This window comes from Mytilus californianus, unplaced genomic scaffold (assembly GCF_021869535.1).
Source record: "Mytilus californianus isolate M0D057914Y unplaced genomic scaffold, xbMytCali1.0.p SCAF_9, whole genome shotgun sequence".
In the NCBI taxonomy this organism is placed as follows: Eukaryota; Metazoa; Mollusca; class Bivalvia; order Mytilida; family Mytilidae; genus Mytilus; species Mytilus californianus.
In genome coordinates this window covers 3614369-3634805 of record NW_026262745.1, presented here as the reverse complement: position 1 = coordinate 3634805, position 20437 = coordinate 3614369, and the positions used below count along the sequence as shown (strand labels likewise).

At 32.5% G+C, this 20437-nt stretch overlaps 1 protein-coding gene across 2 annotated transcripts in view; it reads left to right on the top strand.

Moving 5' to 3' along the window:
• Window positions 1-5643: 5643 nt before the first annotated feature.
• The window catches only part of LOC127714447 (phosphatidylinositol 3,4,5-trisphosphate 3-phosphatase TPTE2-like), a 33631-nt gene continuing 18837 nt past the window's right edge, over window positions 5644-20437 (top strand). For both annotated transcript variants that reach the window (XR_007987737.1, XM_052220507.1), the window contains exons 1-6: window positions 5644-5718; window positions 8081-8323; window positions 10403-10609; window positions 11258-11350; window positions 14642-14808; window positions 16485-16549. Coding sequence is in view for 1 of the 2 variants with exons in the window: in XM_052220507.1 (XP_052076467.1) it covers window positions 5708-5718; window positions 8081-8323; window positions 10403-10609; window positions 11258-11350; window positions 14642-14808; window positions 16485-16549 (786 nt within the window). In the remaining variant the exon portion in view is untranslated. The remainder of the gene's footprint in view (window positions 5719-8080; window positions 8324-10402; window positions 10610-11257; window positions 11351-14641; window positions 14809-16484; window positions 16550-20437) is intronic.

Sequence of the window (20437 nt, the reverse complement as noted above, 5' to 3'; positions counted from 1 at the left end):
TTAGTACTTCCAAGAACGACATGGTAACACGTATTAGTTTAAAATGAATAGTTTGTAAATTTGTTTAAGTTTGATTGACGAGTAAAATACACGAACTAGATTCAGAGGACACGTCTCCTTTAAAAACGAAATATTCAAGCTTTCAATGTAGTTTTTTGAAATTAAATTTTAATATTTTCCACCAAAAAGAAAAACATTTCAAATTTCAAAAGATTACTGCGCTAAGGTTTGAGTTAAACTTCAAACTATAGTTCGAGTTAATGAAAAAAGGTCTAAGTCGAATAAACTTTGACCTATAGTTCCGGTTGTTAAGACTTTGAGTTGATATAAGAATTTAAGATAGTTTCAAGTTAAATTTCAAGTAATTAAGATCTGGATTGAGAGACTGTCTATCAGAAAATCACAAAATATCGCAAAGCCTATAACCGAAAGTCGTTTAGAAAATTGCATTAAATGTGAATTTATGATCGAAAATGTGAAAACAGATTTTGAATCTCAATGAGATTGTTCATATAAATAATAGGCATGATTTGATATTCATCTTTTTTATTTCTATTTAGTGTGTGTGTGTGTGTGTGTGTGTGTGTGTGTGTGTGTGTGTGTGTGTGTGTGTGTGTGTGTGTGTGTGTGTGTGTGTGTGTGTGTGTGTGTGTGTGTGTGTGTGTGTGTGTGTGTGTGTGTGTGTGTGTGTGTGTGTGTGTGTGTGTGTGTGTGTGTGTGTGTGTGTGTGTGTGTGTGTGTGTGTGTGTGTGTGTGTGTGTGTGTGTGTGTGTGTGTGTGTGTGTGTGTGTGTGTGTGTGTGTGTGTGTGTGTGTGTGTGTGTGTGTGTGTGTGTGTGTGTGTGTGTGTGTGTGTGTGTGTGTGTGTGTGTGTGTGTGTGTGTGTGTGTGTGTGTGTGTGTTGCTTCTTACTGCCAGCGACTAAATTCAGTCGACTGTGTCACACTTTATTACTCCGCAACTCCTTGACAAGGGCTTGACAGAATCCCTCATACTTGCATAGATTCTTACAACAGGACATGAAATTGTGCACGTTTTATTTTGACTATTAGGCTGTGTTTTAGTTTTGGAAATAAGAAACTCGCTCAAATGAATAAAACAACATAACACGTGCACAACTTCGTGTCCTGTCTAACCACTACTGCTTAATCGTGCAGTTTGTTAGTCATAAACTCTTTGAAAACGACAGACGTTCACCAAACTTGAACAGATTCTTCTACAGGACATGAAGTTGTGCAAGTTTTATTTTATTTTTTCACGCAGTGATATTTTGAGTTTGCCATACCCAAAACATGAACTTTGCCATTTCAGTTTGTATATAAAGCAATGCCAATACACATTTATTAGATATAAAAATAAAAGATGTGGCATGATTCCCAATGAGACAACTCTCCACAAGAGACCAAATGACATAGAAGTTAACAACTATAGGTCACCGTACGGCCTTCAACAATGAGCAAAACACATAACGCATAGTAAGCAATAAAAGGCCCCGAAATGACAAATGTAAAATAATTCAAACGAGAAAACTAACGGCCTCATTTATGTACAAAACAATGAAAGAAAAAACAAATATGATTTTGATTTGATTTTAAACATATTTTATTCATTAAGATATTGAGCAACAGACACAGCCGATAAAGGCTCTCTCCATATTACATGTACAAGGTATAAATCAAATATTAACAACTATATTTAAAATAATATAACTATATTGGAAAATACATGCTATTTATGAGCATACACAAACAAATTCTGTAACATATTTACAGTGTTAATTACTAAATGTATATTATATAGAGTGTATAGGCAATTTATCATCATGTATTCAAGTACAGTACCTCGAGACATGTCAATATCATTTATAAGTCATCAGAAATATATATTTAAGGTTTGGAAGAGCCACTAATCTTGCATAGTGAAATAAATGAAATAATGTTTGAAAAAAAGAAGGTAAAAAAACGCCTAAAAAATCAAACAAAACGATGAGTGTCACTTATATATTTCTGAAAAGATTTAAAAATATTTGTATCATACGTAAATAATTTATTTCAAAAAATTATTAAGTCAATATTTATGTCAACATTATTATCAACAATTAAGTAAATGGAATCAAGTAAGGTCTGTCTTACATCATTGTACTTCGGGCAAATAAAAAAGAAATGGTGGTTATCCTTACCAATATGATTACAGTATGAACAAATTAAATAGTGTTCTCTGGTAAACATTGATAAAACATATGATTTTTTAAGTTGCTAGCATTAATTCTAGGTTGACCATGACTGATATTATATTTCTTACTCCCATAATTGAAAGATTTGAATAATAAATCAGTCCTATAAAGTTGTCTATATAAAAATAAGAAGATGTGGTATGTTTTCCAATGAGACATCTCTCCACCAAAGACCAAATGAAATAGAAGTTAACAACTATAGGTAACCGTATGGCCTTCAATAATGAGCGAAACACATACCGCATAGTCAGCTATAAAAGGCCCCGAAATGACAATTTTAAAACAATTCAAACGAGAAAACTAACGGTCTGATTTATGTACAAAACAAAGAATGAAAAACAAATATGATAAACAGCAACAAACGACAACCACGGAAATACAGGCTCCTGACTTGGGACAGGCAAATACAAAATGTGGCGGAGTTAAACAGTTTGATGGCGACAAACCATTCCCTAACCTGGGATAGTGGTGTCATTAAGGTACAGTATTCGACAGTCGATTGATTCGACAACAGTTGCGTGTTCCTGCATCTTCTAATTCAATTCAGTTTGAAAGAATGTATTGAATAGACAACTTAACGATCGATTAATTCAAAAAATCTTTAACGAACGACACGTTTGGTAACGATTGAATGACATGTGTTGAATCAATCAACTCAAATGACTGAGATCGTTTGTTGAATCAATCAACTCAATTTGTTTATGATGAAGACTCAATCGTAACGATAGATACAATCGATAATGATTGAACAACATTTGTCGAATCAATCAACTCGATTTGTTTAAGACGAAGTCTCAATTATAGTAACTATCGATAACGATTGAACATCATTTGTCGAACCCACCATTACAGTTTGTAAATGACCACTGCTCGATCGTAACTATCGATACGATCGATAACGAGTGAACATCGTTGGCTGTGTCAATGTACCTTCTAGCGCCGTAGGCTGTGTCAATGTGCCCACTTGCGTCGTAGGTTGTGTCAATATGCCGCCTAGCGCCGTAGGCTGTGTTCCTTGTGTTAAGGTTAGGTTAGGGTTATAGTTAGATTTAGAATTAGAGTTAGGGCTAGGGTAAAGCTCTATTAGATATGCTATCTAGCACCGTAGGCTTTGACAATGAGCCTTATTGCTCCGTAGGATGTGTCTATAGCCGCCTAACACCTTAGACTGTGTCCTTGGGTTCGAATTAGGTAAGGGTTAGGGTAAGGGTCGGGCTGTATCAAATATGCCACCAAGCGACGTAGGCTCTGTCGATGTGCCATCTAGCGCCGTAGGCTGTATCAATGTGCCTTCTAGCACCGTAGGCTGTGTCAATAGGCCTTCTTGTGCCGTAGGCTGTGTCAATGTGCCATCTAGGGTCGTATCCATGCATGTGTTAGAGTTATGTTAGGGTAAGAATTAGAGTTAGGGTTAGAATTAGAGTTAGGGTAAGGCTGTTTAAAATATGCCATCTGTCGCCGTAGGTTGTGTTCTTGGTTTCTTTTCGTGCAGTTGTATTACACAAAACAGAATTGCCTCAGTTGATTAATCTTATACCATCGTTTATAATATACAGTTGATTTGAAAGAAGTATTTTAATTTAATACAAAAATTGATTGAATCGACAAAATGATACGATTACAGTTGACATGGTATTGATACTATAAAAAAAATTGTCGAATCAATCGATTATCGAATACTGTACAATACTCAGTGGTGTAACAGTGCAGCATAATAACAATCTATAAAAATCAGCTGAAAAGGGCTTAACTCATCAGATCGATTCAAGTAAGGGCTAGTTATGGCAAATATGATATACAGCAACAAACGACAACTACTGAATTACAGGCTCCTTAACTTGGGACAGGCACATACCCCTATTGGCCTAACTTAGAAAAGTGGTGTAACGGCACGACACAAGAACAAAATATGCAAAACAATAATCGAAAAACAAATATGAGAAACAGCAAAAAAACGGACAACCATCAATTACAGGCTGCTGACTTTGGACAGGCACATATAGAATGTGGCGGGGTTAAACATGTTTTCTGGAGCCAAACCTTCCCCTTAACCTGGGACAGTGGTGTAACAGTACGACATAAGAAATAACTATAAAAATCAGTTGAAATGGGCTTAACTCATTTGATCGATACAAAACACATAAATACACAAACAAAAACACAAAAGACACAAAGTATACAGATCTAAGAGTTATCGCAGTTAACTGAAAGCAAGTTCAAAGCCAAAAACAACCAATAAAAAATCAGCATGTGTCTAGGATCAATAGAACATCTTGAATTTCCTCTAAAGAAAGACATGAAGCTAAATCTAGCAACGCAAGATGCCTTTAGCTGGCTTCTATGGTAAACTGGAAAAAAATCTCCTCTTAAACCACCGCATGCTAACTAAGGTCGTCACGATTTCATCTGAATCATGATTCTTTGTGGTGTCATTTGAAGGGTGTGCTTTTTGCAATCACAAACTTGACCAAAAAATGACCGACGGTGTTGGCGTTACTGGACAAACTGTATGTAACGGCTTGTTGCTCGGTAAAAGGACACAGTGGGTCAAAGATAAAAGGCCCGGGTTTAGAACCCAAGGGGCAAAATGCCCGGCTATCTCTTTTTAAGAATGTAAATCTAAATAGAACAATTCAACTGTTTTGAAACTAACTCGATTATATCTGTGATCCATGCATGTTAAAAGATTTTTCTTTCACTTCGATCCGGCCCATATCTAAAGTCGATTCGGTCCCTAGATGAAAAACTACTAACTTAAAAGGAATAAAAGTGATATATAATAATTGACTTGTAGAAAATAAAGATTAATTAACTTCATGAATAATAGCAAAGGTGGACAATAAAAAATTGTATCTTTGACGCATATTGAAACATAGTATTTTTATAATTTGAGATATTTGTTTGAGCATTTATTTTTTTAAGATTTCTAAATTGAATTTTTACTATGACACATCATCAGTATCAAAATATATTATTTTTAAAATGCATATTTACATTTATAATTTTATCACCTTTAATAAGTAAGGAATGATTATGTAGTATATATCAAAGTTTTTATGTTGATTACCCTGAATCAAATTCTTCACAAAAATATCCAACTTTGATAGTAAATATTTATTAATTCAACATGTTCAATATGAGGCCGGAACGACCAAAAAAGTTCTATGTCTAGAGCTTCCCGTCATGATTTTGCCCTATTGATATAATTTATTGCTAATTTACCTTATATCATATTATTTTTTATATATTAAAACAACATACAAAAAAATGACTTGAAGATGTATTGAAATTGATATGTCAATTTTACACATTTTGGTATTTTGCAACTTCCGTGTTTTAGACCCTTCCAAATTGGTTCGGGATTAAGGATACTAATTTTAAGTATTTTTTTTTAGAGTAACATCCCTTTGTACACAGAAGAAATTTTTACATTTAATAATTTTATTCTTTTTAAAATAAACCTGATGGTCAACTGATGATGAACAGGTATTTTTCGAAATTGAAGCATGTTCTCTTTCTTTTTACACCGTTTAGTTTTCTCTCAAATAAGACATTCAACAACTTTATGCGTTATTTTAAAACACAGTCTAAACAGTTTAAAAATAAATTCATCTTTACTTTACGTTTCGGCAATAAATGGTCGTATTTACACCACAAAATTCACTCTGAATACACAAACTTGTGCATGGTAAAGTTTTAAAGCATTGCAGGACCTAACTTGATGAAATTCGTGTGCATTTTATGTTTCATAAAATTAAAAAGTTGACTGGAATTTGCTTTGCATTTTTTGTTCGTTCCTTGAGGAGTTATTGCACCAAATTACTATTTTTGACTAGCTTATTTTCATGTGTAAGCAGTTTATCTAGGAAACTGTAATAGTTAAAATTATCAGCAATACAAGATATTACAAAAATGCCAATAGACGTTATGTCTATTTGGGAATCTGTGACGTTTGACCCAAGAAACTCTGAAGCTTGAATGTTGACATCCTACAACAATCACCGGTACCTCGAATGACCGAATAACACCGTTATTAGCCAAATAACACTTGTAATCACAGAATAACACTTGAAATTTTAATATTAGCACATATTGGTGACATTTAAACATTGATTATTAAATAATATTGTATTATAAGTGTATTTTATAACTTAAAATGATTTATAGAAAGCAGGTAAGTTCATAAAGATCATTATAAATATTAGTGTGTACATCCAACATGGCGACCAAGGAAAACACAATGGGAAGAATAAAAGAATGATTGCATATGCATTCAAAGGGAAAAGCTATGAAAATAAAGTATTAAATAATGTACTGTATATACAGAGTATTGTCCAAGAATTGTTTTTCAGTAAGGTTTCGAAAAGTTAACAAGTACATCAAAGCCATGCAATTACTCCAATCCCCAATTAGTTTTCTTAACGATTTCCTCAATATTGAATGAAACGTAATTAAGAATTTTCACATATTTAATTTAAATTTAATCAAAAAATTAATTATACTTGATTGTTTTATAATAAAAACAAAGCAGCTGAATGGATGATTCGTTTGAGTGTATTTTCTCAAAAAGAAATTAAAGATTTTCATTGGCAAATATTAATGTTTTTACAAGTAACTAAAATTTGGTATAAAAACATGTGAAGACATATGTGCTGTCTTCCATTTTTAAAATGGCTTTATATCCTTGTGTTCAATGTGATGAAGAATGTGTTGATTGCACAATTCAGTGCAGTAGTTGTGATCGTTGGGTTCACAGTGCTTGTGTCCCAATCTGTATCGAGATAAATTCTGCCAATGTACATGTAGGCACACCTCCAATGGAGTTGAATATATATAATATCCTTCACCACACAATATAATAATACGCAATGAATGTCTAATCCAATTATGAATACTTAGTACTTATGAATATATCTATTTTGACAAATATCAGATATAACTTTAACTTCTTTTTCAACATTTTCCAAATGTTTATGATCAAACTTTGTATTGACAGACTTTTTAGCTAGTTCTCCAAAATGTATATGCTTGAATATTGTGTCCATTTTTGCCCCAACTGTTCAGGGTTGGACCTCTGCGGTCGTATCCAGATGTGCTCGGCGAAGCACATTTTTGTTTATGTACAACAATTAATATTGTTAGACTAGTGATATATAATAACAAATGCACACTTATGTTCTCTTATAATTCAATTTTTCTTAAATCTTGGTGTATATATATATATATATATATATATACATACTTCCAATTGTCATGAATGTGCATTTTTTTAGTGAAGTTAAATAGTCTTGTGTAGTGCAAACCAAAATGAGTGTTAATATAACATTTAATATTCCATTTATAAATATTTTCAATGAGATTACTATTAAGAAGTCAAGAATCAAAATTCTGCTTATACCAGTTTGTTAATCCAAAAAGATGATAGAATTCCCAAAAACTTGCACAGATCCTTCAACAGGACATGAAGATTTTTTTATCTGAGTAATCTGGCTGAAATCCATGATTTGGAATGGAAAACCACTATGTGCAGTATTGTACTTCCATAGTTTCTGCTTATATTTTTTGGTGAAGTCTGATGGCAGCTACACATATCTTCCTTAACGTTTTAATCAAGTGGCATGAATATCTCTTTCAGTACTTAATTTTTTGTACTTGAAAATAGAGCTTTCAGCAACTGCTTTGAACAAAACATACATGTAATCTTGTAAACTAAAGGGATGATTTAGAAAATGTAAATTAATAATTTCTATGTATTGATCAACACAATAAACTACATTTTGTGATCAAGTAAAATTAGCTGGCAAAAAAATCACAAAATCAACCATCAATAAATATATGTCATTTACAGGGAAACAACTGGAGAAGATAAAGTGACTGTAAACATAGGTGAAGTGGATCCTAAAAATGAGAAAGAGGCAAATGGTTATGAAAATGATGGTCAGAATGAGGCTACAGAAGAAGATGGTGACATATTTATAGTGATGGGTAAAGATGTAGATCAAGATTTAGAAGGACCAGTCCCAACAGACAAATTTATACACCATGATGAAGATGATCCAGCATATTTTGACTATCCTAAGACAAAAATTGGGTTTGTAATTTATATGATGATTATAGTACAAAAATGTACATTTTGCTTAAAACAGTATATATTGTTGGATACAATAAACATTTTTACTTTTGTCATTATGGTCATGTTTATTAAAGTAAATTTTGTAGGCAGTTGTAAGTAAAACTCTCCAAAGTATTTCTTCTTGTATAGGTAAATTATTTCAACTTTATGGTAAATATTTTTATTTCATTTTTAAAAGATTCGTTCCTATGTCACCAGTCTAAATCCAGATATATAGCCATTTTCCATTTCACATTTCAGTTTACAAAAATAAAGTGTATATATACTTGTTTATATTTTTTCATATGGGCTTGTATTATATTTGCCTTCGGGTTTAGGTTTTTTAACAGAGTTCCCTTGCATCATGTGTTTTAAATCTGTTTGACTTTTGTGACTGTTGTCAATAAAGGTCAAGGAAGAATAAATGGGCTATGTCACAGATTTTGGTAAAACTTTGGCTCGTTGAACTTTAACTGAAAATCAAAAATATGATGCATTTATCTCTTTTATTTTATGAAATATTACTGATTGAATTCTTTCAAAACAAGTGAACATTGCAAAGAAAGCACATAAAATCGCTGAGAAGGGTTCTAACATTTGTCTTAAAATTATCATCTCCAATTTCAAATCCATAGAATTTCTTAAAAAACTATATGTTGACTAATTAAACAAATGTTTTTCGGTGATTTTATGCGTTTTCTATTCAAATGAAATTGTTTTGACAGAATTTAATCAGTTATAATTCAGAAAATAAAAGAGATCAACAGTCAGGGGACTTACTTAAATGAGTGATTTTCTAAATCACTGATTCAAGTAACATTATGTCCATAAAGGTTGGAAGTAAGAGTTGTCTTTCTTTAATAATCACCTATTTAAGTAGTTCAAATTAATCACTAGACTAAGTGATTTAATTTTATTGTAGCTTTAAATATAGAATACTAATGATCCAGGGACTTATGTTTTATGTTGCTAAAATTATCAGAACCAACATCTGTGTTGATAGGATGACAGGGTCATGTCAGGTGATGACCTTGTACTAAATCTAGGATAATGACATAAAAATCACTTGTTTAAGTATCATACCTCAATTTCGTTCCAAAAAATCAGTTCTTTAAGTATCATTATTTTAATAACCCCCACTAATTTCAACTACCCCGAACAGTGAAATTTTGATCGCGAGCAGAAGAATTTTATTACATAATCTATAAGATGAAACCTTGAATTTTACAGGAAAAATACTCCCACTGCTGGGAAAAATCTGTTAAGAAAGTATCAGTTCATTATGTAAAGCCATTTTTATAGCATTTTTTCAACTAAAATAGAATTTGCAGCTAAATGATTGCATCATAGGCATAAACCTTGCTGGTTAGAAGAAGCAAAAAGTTCATTTTTCAATTTTACTAATGAAAAGATATTATCTAAACCTATGTGTTTAAAATTTTGGTAAAACTACAAAATCACAATTTGTGACAAAATTTCAAATTTGCTACTTAAATAAGTGATTTAATAATCACTTATTTCAATAAGCATGATAAGTCCCCTGACTGATCAATGAATTTGTTTTCGATTTTCAATTAAAAGTCAACGAGTCAAAGTAGTATGCAAAGTTTTACTGAAGCCAGTGACATAGCCCATTTTCTGTAACTTGACCTTAAGTGGTTGCATTTTGTTATGTACTGGCATGACTGTATATATATTTAGAATATATTATTTTTAATGAACATATTATTCATATATTTTCTGCATACATGTAATGTAGTTTTCTTTAAGATATAAAGCACTTCCCATTCTGATGAAAGATTATGTTTTGGGGTTTATTGTTATGCAGGAAGTAAGAATTTATACCAACTTGGAAAATAGAGAAATGTGTCAAACACAATTTTAAAAGAAATCTCCGATCAAATTGTTACATGTATATGTTTTTTGTTGCAAGAGAATTCTCAAATTTATGAGCCCCATTGATGTTGTTCAATTTATAAAGTTTCTTTGTTAACATACCATTATCTTATTGATTTATCTTTCTTTATGTTTAAATGCTTCTTTGGTGATCTTTTTCAGGAGATTGAGGTTTAGGATAGGATCTGTGATGGAGAATGTATGGTTTCGTTTGTTTACTATTATGTTGATTATAGCAGACTTCATCATTGTTATTGTGGATATGGCATCAGGTCCCAAGACACATTTCCATGACGAACTAGAAATTACATCTAGATGTATTATAACTTATTTTGTGATAGAAATTTTCTTGAGGATATTTTATAAAGGGTAAGATACCTGTATTTGTGTATTGTAGATCTGTACATGAACATGAATCCCACAACTGTCCAGGAGAGTTCAAATGTTGTGGATTTAAGTAATTGTTGGTCCTCAACCATAAATGAAACCCATTCTGAATAGCTAGCTACAAAATAGACAAAATGTGATACAATTCAAACAAAAAATCTTATAGACGGATTTCTGACAAAAACAGTAAACAAAAACCAGATATAACAGACAGCAACCAACGACAACCACTGAAAACAGACTTAGGACATGCACATACAGAATGTAGCATGGTTAAATATGTTTGTGAGTGCTCAACCCTTCCCCTAATGTAGGACAATGGTGTAATAGACATAGCAGAACATAAGAACAAACTGTAAAAATCAATAGATATATACCAAGCATAAAAAACGTAATATAAAGAAAAAAGATACAAAGTATCATTCTAAGAGTACTCTCAGTTACTGAAAGCTAGTTTTAAAAGTGTAAATAAAAAATATGAAGTCTTATCTATAAGTACACATTAAAATTAATGGTTTATAAAACCTAATTTGCTAAGGTAACACTCATTGTAAAAAACCCAAATTCCAGTACCCATAGTTCAAACCTTTATACATGAACGAAAATGAAATTAAATGTTTGTGTTTGTAGAAAGAGATTTTTCCACTCCTGGGCAGATGTACTCGATATGATTATTGTACTTGTTACCTTTATAATTGATTGGGCCCTCAGTGACTACGGCAGGTAAGTTATGATTATTGTACTTGTTACCTTTATAATTGATTGGGCACTCAGTGACTACAGCAGGTAAGATATGATTATTGTACTTGTTACCTTTATAATTGATTGGGTACTCAGTGACTACAGCAGGTAAGATATGATTATTGTACTTGTTACCTTTATAATTGATTGGGCACTCAGTGACTATGGCAGGTAAGTTATGATTATTGTACTTGTTACCTTTATAATTGATTGGGCCTACAGTGAATACAGCAGGTAAGATATGATTATTGTACTTGTTACCTTTATAATTGATTGGGCCCTCAGTGACTACGGCAGGTAAGATATGATTATTGTACTTGTTACCTTTATAATTGATTGGGCCCTCAGTGACTACAGCGGGTAAGATATGATTATTGTACTTATTACCTTTGTAATTGATTGGGCCCTCAGTGACTAGGGCAGGTAAGATATGATTATTGTACTTGTTACCTTTATAATTGATTGGGCACTCAGTGACTACGGCAGGTAAGTTATGATTATTGTACTTGTTACCTTTATAATTGATTGGGCACTCAGTGACAACAGCAGGTAAGTTATGATTATTGTACTTGTTACCTTTATAATTGATTGGGCACTCAGTGACTACAGCACGTAAGTTATGATTATTGTACTTGTTACCTTTATAATTGATTGGGCACTCAGTGACAACAGCAGGTAAGTTATGATTATTGTACTTGTTACCTTTATAATTGATTGGGCCCTCAGTGACTACGGCAGGTAAGTTATGATTATTGTACTTGTTACCTTTATAATTGATTGGGCCCTCAGTGACTACAGCGGGTAAGATATGATTATTGTACTTGTTACCTTTATAATTGATTGGGCACTCAGTGACTACGGCAGGTAAGATATAATTATTGTACTTGTTACCTTTATAATTGATTGGGCACTCAGTGACTACGGCAGGTAAGATATAATTATTGTACTTGTTACCTTTATAATTGATTGGGCACTCAGCGACTACAGCAGGTAAGATATGATTATTGTACTTGTTACCTTTATAATTGATTGGGCACTCAGTGACTACGGCAGGTAAGTTATGATTATTGTACTTGTTACCTTTATAATTGATTGGGCACTCAGTGACTACGGCAGGTAAGATATGATTATTGTACTTGTTACCTTTATAATTGATTGGGCCCTCAGTGACTACAGCAGGTAAGTTATGATTATTGTACTTGTTACCTTTATAATTGATTGGGCACTCAGTGACTACGGCAGGTAAGTTATGATTATTGTACTTGTTACCTTTATAATTGATTGGGCACTCAGTGACTACGGCAGGTAAGATATGATTATTGTACTTGTTACCTTTATAATTGATTGGGCCCTCAGTGACTACAGCAGGTAAGTTATGATTATTGTACTTGTTATCTTTATAATTGATTGGGCACTCAGTGACTAGGGCAGGTAAGATATGATTATTGTACTTGTTACCTTTATAATTAATTGGGCACTCAGTGACTACGGCAGGTAAGATATATGATTATTGTACTTATAATTGATTGGGCACTCAATGACTACGGCAGGTAAGATATATGATTATTGTACTTATAATTGATTGGGCACTCAATGACTACAGCAGGTAAGATATATGATTATTGTACTTATAATTGATTGGGCACTCAGTGACTTCAGCAGGTAAGATATGATTTTTGTACTTGTTACCTTTATAATTGATTGGGCACTCAGTGACTACGGCAGTTAAGATATGATTATTGTACTTGTTACCTTTATAATTGATTGGGCACTCAGTGACTACGGCAGTTAAGATATGATTATTGTACTTGTTACCTTTATAATTGATTGGGCACTCAGTGACTACCGCAGATAAGTAATATTGGTTAATGCATGGTGAAATACATTTTGTCAATGGCAGCACATGTTAAGTACACAAGGTATTATCACCACACTAAGTGACTGCATTGAGTAAAATCACAACACTAAGAGACTACGTTGAGTAAAATCACAGCCCTAAGTGACTACATTGAGTGAAATCACAACACTAAGAGACTACGTTGAGTAAAATCACAACCCTAAGTGACTACATTGAGTGAAATCGCAACACTAAGAGACTACGTTGAGTAAAATCACAACACTAAGTGACTACATTGAGTAAAATCACCACACTAAGTGACTACATTGAGTACAATCACCACACTAAGTGACTACATTGAGTAAAATCACCACACTAAGTGACTTCATTGAGTAAAATGACCACATTAAAATGAAGGTAGATAAAAAACCATTAGTCCTAAAAAAATAAAGACTACACCATAGCCATAATAAAATGACAAGGTAAGATAACTGCACTATTACATGGAACACTCAAACTGAGGTTGAGTTGTCATATATGAAATATGAGAAAATTTGCGTTTCAGTAACGAAATATACATGTAGTTTAGTAGTGATATCATTTATGTTTTATGTATTACAAAGAGTTAATATTTTATTTATTTATTTTTAAATTTTAAAACACCATCTTGTATGGAGGATAGTTATTTATTTATTTGTTGTCCATGTTATAGGTCTTAAAAATTACTGTATGATTAATACTACATATATATGTATATGCTTGGAAACAGATCTTTTAATTGGATTTATTAAAGTATTCATAATTTCATATTTGTTTATGAACTATCTTTTTTTTGTTCTGTAATTACAAACGTGTGTAGTTCATTTTAGTTTGGGGTAAGAGAACTGAAAATAAGTGGAATCTTTTCCTTTTAAACTAACTGTCTTGTTTATTTGTATTATAATTATCACCATGCTTTTGCACTGAATCTTTAATCCTTAGCAATTTGTTTATGTTGATTTTTTATGAAAGTATCAGATAAATCTTGTATTAACTATCTAAAGAATATACAACTATAAAGCTTAAGTAATGTGGCATCCAATATCTTCATTTTACCAATTTCACAAGAAGATAAATATGTGTTTAGTAGTAATTGGGTTTTGAAATTTCTCATGCAATTTTGTAATTTAAAAAAAGTTTTAGCTATGTCATGATTGAAATTAGCCTTGGAGACATAAAAAAAATACACACAGCACTATATGTATGTATATATAGAATAAAAGAATTATAATTTATACAGCAATGAAGCATCAACCCAACCACACCAAAAACCAAAAAAAAAAACAATTAAAAGAACAACACTTGTTTTTCAACATTGAAACAATAGTTCTTCAGTAATGATTGTTAGTAATACATACCGGTACATAAACAATTCAAAAGTCTCTATTATTTTGTAGACTTGGTGTTGCTGGAAGATCAGTCAGAATTATACGTATTGTTAGAAGTATATACATCATGTATTCAGATTTTAGACGGTTTAAGAAAGTAACGAGACGAATTATATCACAAAACAAACGTAGATATGTTAAGGAAGGATTTGATCTAGATCTTTGTTATATAACAGGTAAATGATGTCTTTTGATTTTTTTTATTATTGGGTTGTTTTGCCATTGATCCACATAATTTTTATTTATATAAAAAATGTTAGGAACATGGATTCATCTAAATTTGTAATAATAATGGAAAATAAGGATCTATGATGAATCATTTATTATTTCATGACACAAAATCACTACATTCACATGAAAATACAATGGCAGAGGAACATTTCTATTATTGCTGTTATTCATCTTAATGTCACAGTGAGGCCTACAACACAGATCAGAAACTCTCACCTCACTGCAAGTTTAAGACTACTCAAGATGTTGTGCTTATTCAGTATAAGTACATTCACACTATATTTACCATCTGTGGATGAGTATACTTTTGTATATTCATACTGGTAGAAGAGAGGTGAAAGATACCAAGAGGAACATTCAATCTCATTAGTTAAATTGACAACGCCATGGCTAAAACAGAAAAAGGCCAACAGACAAACAATAGTACACTAAACACAACATAGAAAACTAAAGACTGAGCAACACAAACCCCACCAAAAACCAGGGGTGATGTCATGTACTCCGGAAGAATAAGCAGATCCTGCTCCACATGTGGCACCCATCCTGTTGCTCATGTTGGTACAAACCCGGTAATAAATCTAATTCGGTAGGTCTCAATCAGGGAAAAAGGGACAGGATTGTAGTTACAACATTTGGAACATATCTGCTGTCATCTGTGAAAGGATATTCCATAACGGTCAACCAACTTGTGATGGCACCTGTTAAATTTACGAAGGTATGATTTCAACTTCACCACTTATAACTCTTAGTTTAATAGCTTCCTTGTGAGCAGTAACCCTCTATCCAGGAAATCATGATAGGAAATACAAGCCCTGGAATATCGTAACAACTGGGAGATATATACTCTGTATGCAGGCTCTACTGGAATATTGCTACATAGAAATGGAAAGTTCACAATTGGGAAGCTGAAATCATCTCTTTTGTCGTTAAGTTTTTTTTTCAACCTACCCTCATTGTCAGTTTCTAGATGTAAGTCAAAACATGAGGCAGACTTAACTGGTAGATATGCTCTTAACATAAAGACAGCAAAATGCATGTATGACCAAAGTTGTTTTTGTGTATCCATTGTTGAATATAGCATCTGTCTCTGAATTTTGGGCGTCTGGCATATAAAATTTTAATCCTGTTATCTATGATGAGTTTATTTCTAAACTTGCCTGAAGTACTTTACTATATCTATATTAAAGCTAATATAAATACTATATACTGTATACTGGTACTAAGAATACAGGAGAGATGTATAATATTTTATATGACAATTTCCATTCTGCTATATTAAGTTCATATTTTCATACTTCATATTTTTAATTTATTCTTATTTGAGTAAAACTTAGATGATGATCAAATTTAATTTGTAATATTTAGCATGTTAAGGGGGTACTTTGATTAAAATTTAATAGGGGTTGTATTTTGTGACAAGTTTGACAGTGGTATAGAATATAAGAAGATGATATTGTTTTTGGATAGGGTAATAAGAGTATCTCAAGACCCCACCTCCACACCCATTAATTCTGGATCCCGGAACAGCCCTAATAATAAACTGATAGATTGCAAAATTTTTTTTTCTATAAAAATACTATGACAAAAAGTAATATTGTGTAAATACTTTTTGACTTTACAGAGAGAGTTATAGCAATGTCATTTCCATCTTCTGGTGTTAGAGCTTTGTACAGAAATCCCATTGGGGTAAGGTACCAGTATAAACTAGTGATGATCTTTGAAATAGCCAGAAATTATTTTATGAATGCATAAACAGCTTGAATTTCTTTACTAATTGAATCATAATCAATTATTTTCAGAATATTAATGCATATTATGAAACCATTTGAAAAAAAAATTATATGAAAATTATTTTAATGTTAACAGCAATTTATTCTTCATTCCAAGCTATGTGTCACCAGGTAGACTCAATGTGTGACAATAATCTATTTAACTAGGTCAAACTTAAAATGCAATATAATTATTTCCTAATATTTTAGACATTAAATTGCAAGACAAAAAACTTGAAAAAAATCATTTACATATGTATCCTGCAAAGGAAGACAGTCATTAAGGATTTCATTTGACCCCAAAATTTTTATTAGAATAGTGTGACCCTTTTTGATGTTTTGAGACCCCTTTTTGTTGTCAGGAGGTTATGGGTCACAGAAAATTATAAAAATGCATGTTATTTTTTAACAATCTGTTCAGTGGCATTTTTGTCGAGCCTGCGACTTTTGTCGCAGAAAGCTCGACATAGGGATAGTGATCTGGCGGCGGCTGCGGCTTTAGCTAACTTCTTAAAAGCTTTATATTTTAGAAGCTAGAAGACCTGGATGCTTCATACTTTGTATATAGATGCCTTATGTTAAGAAGTTTCCGTCTGTTATATGTCCATTGTCCTTGACCTCATTTTCATGGTTCAGTGACTACTTGGAAAAAAAGTCAACATTTCTTGTAATGTTAATTTCTTTGTTATGAGTAATAGGATAACTATATTTAGTATGTGCGTACCTTGCAAGGTCCTCATGCCCGTCAGACAGTTTTCACTTGACCTCGACCTCATTTCAAGGATCAGTGAAAAAGGTTAAGCTTTCGTGGTCAAGTCCATATATCAGATACTATAAGCAGTAGGTCTACTATATTAGGTATATGGAATGATTGTAAGGTGTACATGTCCAACTGGTAGGTGTCATCTAACCTTGACCTCATTTTCATGGTTCAGTGGTCAAAGTTAAGTTTTTGAGTTTTGGTCTTTTTTTCTAATACTATATGCAATAGGTCAACTATAAATGGTGTATGGAAATATTTTATGATGTACATGTCAGTCTCACAGGTTTTATTTGACCTTGATCTCATTTTCACGGTTCATTTCTCAGTGTTAAGTTTTTGTGTTTTGGTCTGTTTTTCTTCAACTATAAGCAATAGATCAACTATATTTGATGTATGGAAGGATTGTAAGGTGTATATGTCTGTCTGGCAGGTATCATCTGACCTTGACCTCATTTTCATGGTTCATTGGTCAATGTTAAGTTTTCATGGTTAAGTTTGTTTCTTAGATACTTTAAGCAATAGGTCAACTATATTTAATGCCTAAATTGATTGTAAGGTGTACATGTCTGTCTGGCATGGTTCATCTGACCTTGACCTCATTTTCATGGTTCATTGGTCAAAGTTAAGTTTTTGAGTTTTGGTCTTTTTTTCTAATACTATATGCAATAGGTCAACTATAAATGGTGTATGGAAATATTTTATGATGTACATGTCAGTCTCACAGGTTTTATTTGACCTTGACCTCATTTTCATGGTTCATTGGTCAAAGTTAAGTTTTCTTATTTAAGACTGTCTTCTTCTTCCAGGTAAGGAACCGGATTCAAAATTGAATGTTATTGGTTCCGCGCGAAAACTTTACGCAGTGTCGGGCAACACAGAAAGTTCTCTCTTGGCTATTTACAAATTACATTTAAAACGTTCGCAATATTATACAATTAAAATTATGTACAACTGGTGTTTCCTACTTCCTTTCAGAGCATGCCTTAAGGGCAGCTCTGAATCCCTCAACGGTGTTGTCCGATGAAACTGATGTTGGTAAGTTGTTCCAATCCCTGATGGTCCTCGGGAAGAAAGATTGGCCGTTACTAAGGCGTCTGTACTTGTTCTTTCTTGGTAGAAGCGGTTTTTACCTCTGGTCCGGTTATCATTTGGGGTTAAATATTGGTGACGGTCTATGTCTATAAGATCATGCTGGATCTTGAATAGCATGCATAGCCTGTTTGTTTACCTCCTTTTTTTCTAAGCTTTCCCATTTTAGATTTTTGACCATATTTGTGACACAGCCAGGTGTTCGGTCTGTGTAGTTGTTATTCACAAATCGTGCTGCTCTTTTCTGTTCCTGTTCAATTGCCTTGATTTTATTTTGGGTTGTTGGGTCCCATACTGTGCATGCATATTCCACTGCAGGTCTTACCATGGATACATATGCAGCTGCCTTTACAGGTTTTGTACAGCCTTTGAGATTTCTACGTATAAATCCCAATGTTCTATTACCTTTGCCTACTGTATTGTCTATGTGTTTGTCCCAGGTTAGGTTGTTGCTGATGGTTACTCCAAGATATTTGCTCGCTTCCACTGTGTCTAGAGTATGACCGTGTAGTTGGTATGATGTTTGTATCACTGGTCGATTTTTTGGTGATATTCTAATGACAATGCATTTTAGGCATTGAAACTCATCTGCCATTTGTTTTCCCAGTCTTCCAATGCTGATAAGTCTTTAAAGAAACAATAAGCAATAGGTCAACTATATTTGGTTTATTTAATGATTGTAAGGTGTACATGTATTTCTCGTTTGGTTTATCTGACCTTGACCTCATTTTCTTGGATCATGTTAAGTTTATGTGTTACTTGTAGTAAAGCTTTGTATTTAGGACTATCAACATAAAATCAATGGTTAGTAAAGAAGGCGAGACATTTCAGCGTGTGCACTCTTGTTTAATGGAAGTATGGTTTCCAAAAAAATACATTTTCTGTCGATATGGAGTTTGGCTCCATGCATATATTGTGGAGTAGAAATTATGTAAATTTTAATGGTGTAAATAATTCTATCATTTTTATGCTGATATTCAAGTTCTGAAGGTCACAGTGACCTTTATACATAAAGAATTAAACAGATAAGGAAAGACCATTTATAATGCTAGAAATATGTGTCTTTATCTTATTAAAATCTACACAAAAATAGTCTTGAAAATTATGAGGCCAATTTATTTTGATTGAAGAAGGAGAAGTATTTTTAACTTATGAAAGTAAACTCATGTCAAAGCAGGATTTTAGAAATACTATTTACATATGTGCCTTAAGGAACTCAGAATTACATTCTATCATTGTGTATGGTCATATGTCTTACTTTGAACTCAGAGCATCCAATTTACATATTGGTGTAATGTAAGACAAGTTCCTTTGAAAGTACTTGACCTAAAAAATACCTTTGATGATATTCTGGTGGCCTGCCTGCCTCAAGTATAATAGGCATCTAATTCAATCCACTGCAGGGTCAGTCAAAGACTTAAAAATTTGTATTTACTGCTTTTCCACAAAGTACACAGCTTTTAGTTTAAAGATGATAGACTGATGAGCTCAAAGTCAAAATAATGGTCACAATTATTCCTACTAACTGTAATTTTGTGAGCTTCATGACAAAAATTTTACATCGCATATGAAATTTATTTATTGACATGAACATGTAACGTTATTATCCTCAAATATGCATGTAATATTTGTTGCTTCACGTTAAGCATCCATCATCATCGTAATCTTAAAGAAGTTGAAATAATAAAAGCTTGATATCCACCATCCATTTGCCAGTTTCAAAAAGGTGTTACTTACATATGTGCATGATAAAAAATTAACAGCATTAATAATAACAGCAATGCTTTGGTTATTTCAGTGGTATTTGTACCAGAAAGAACACATTGTTAGTGGTATTATATACTGTCAATTCATTATTTTTCATGGGATACCAATTTTTGGGGATTTCATGGGTATATCTCAACCATGTATTTATATATTCAATGAAATACAAATTTTATACAGGGTAGTGCT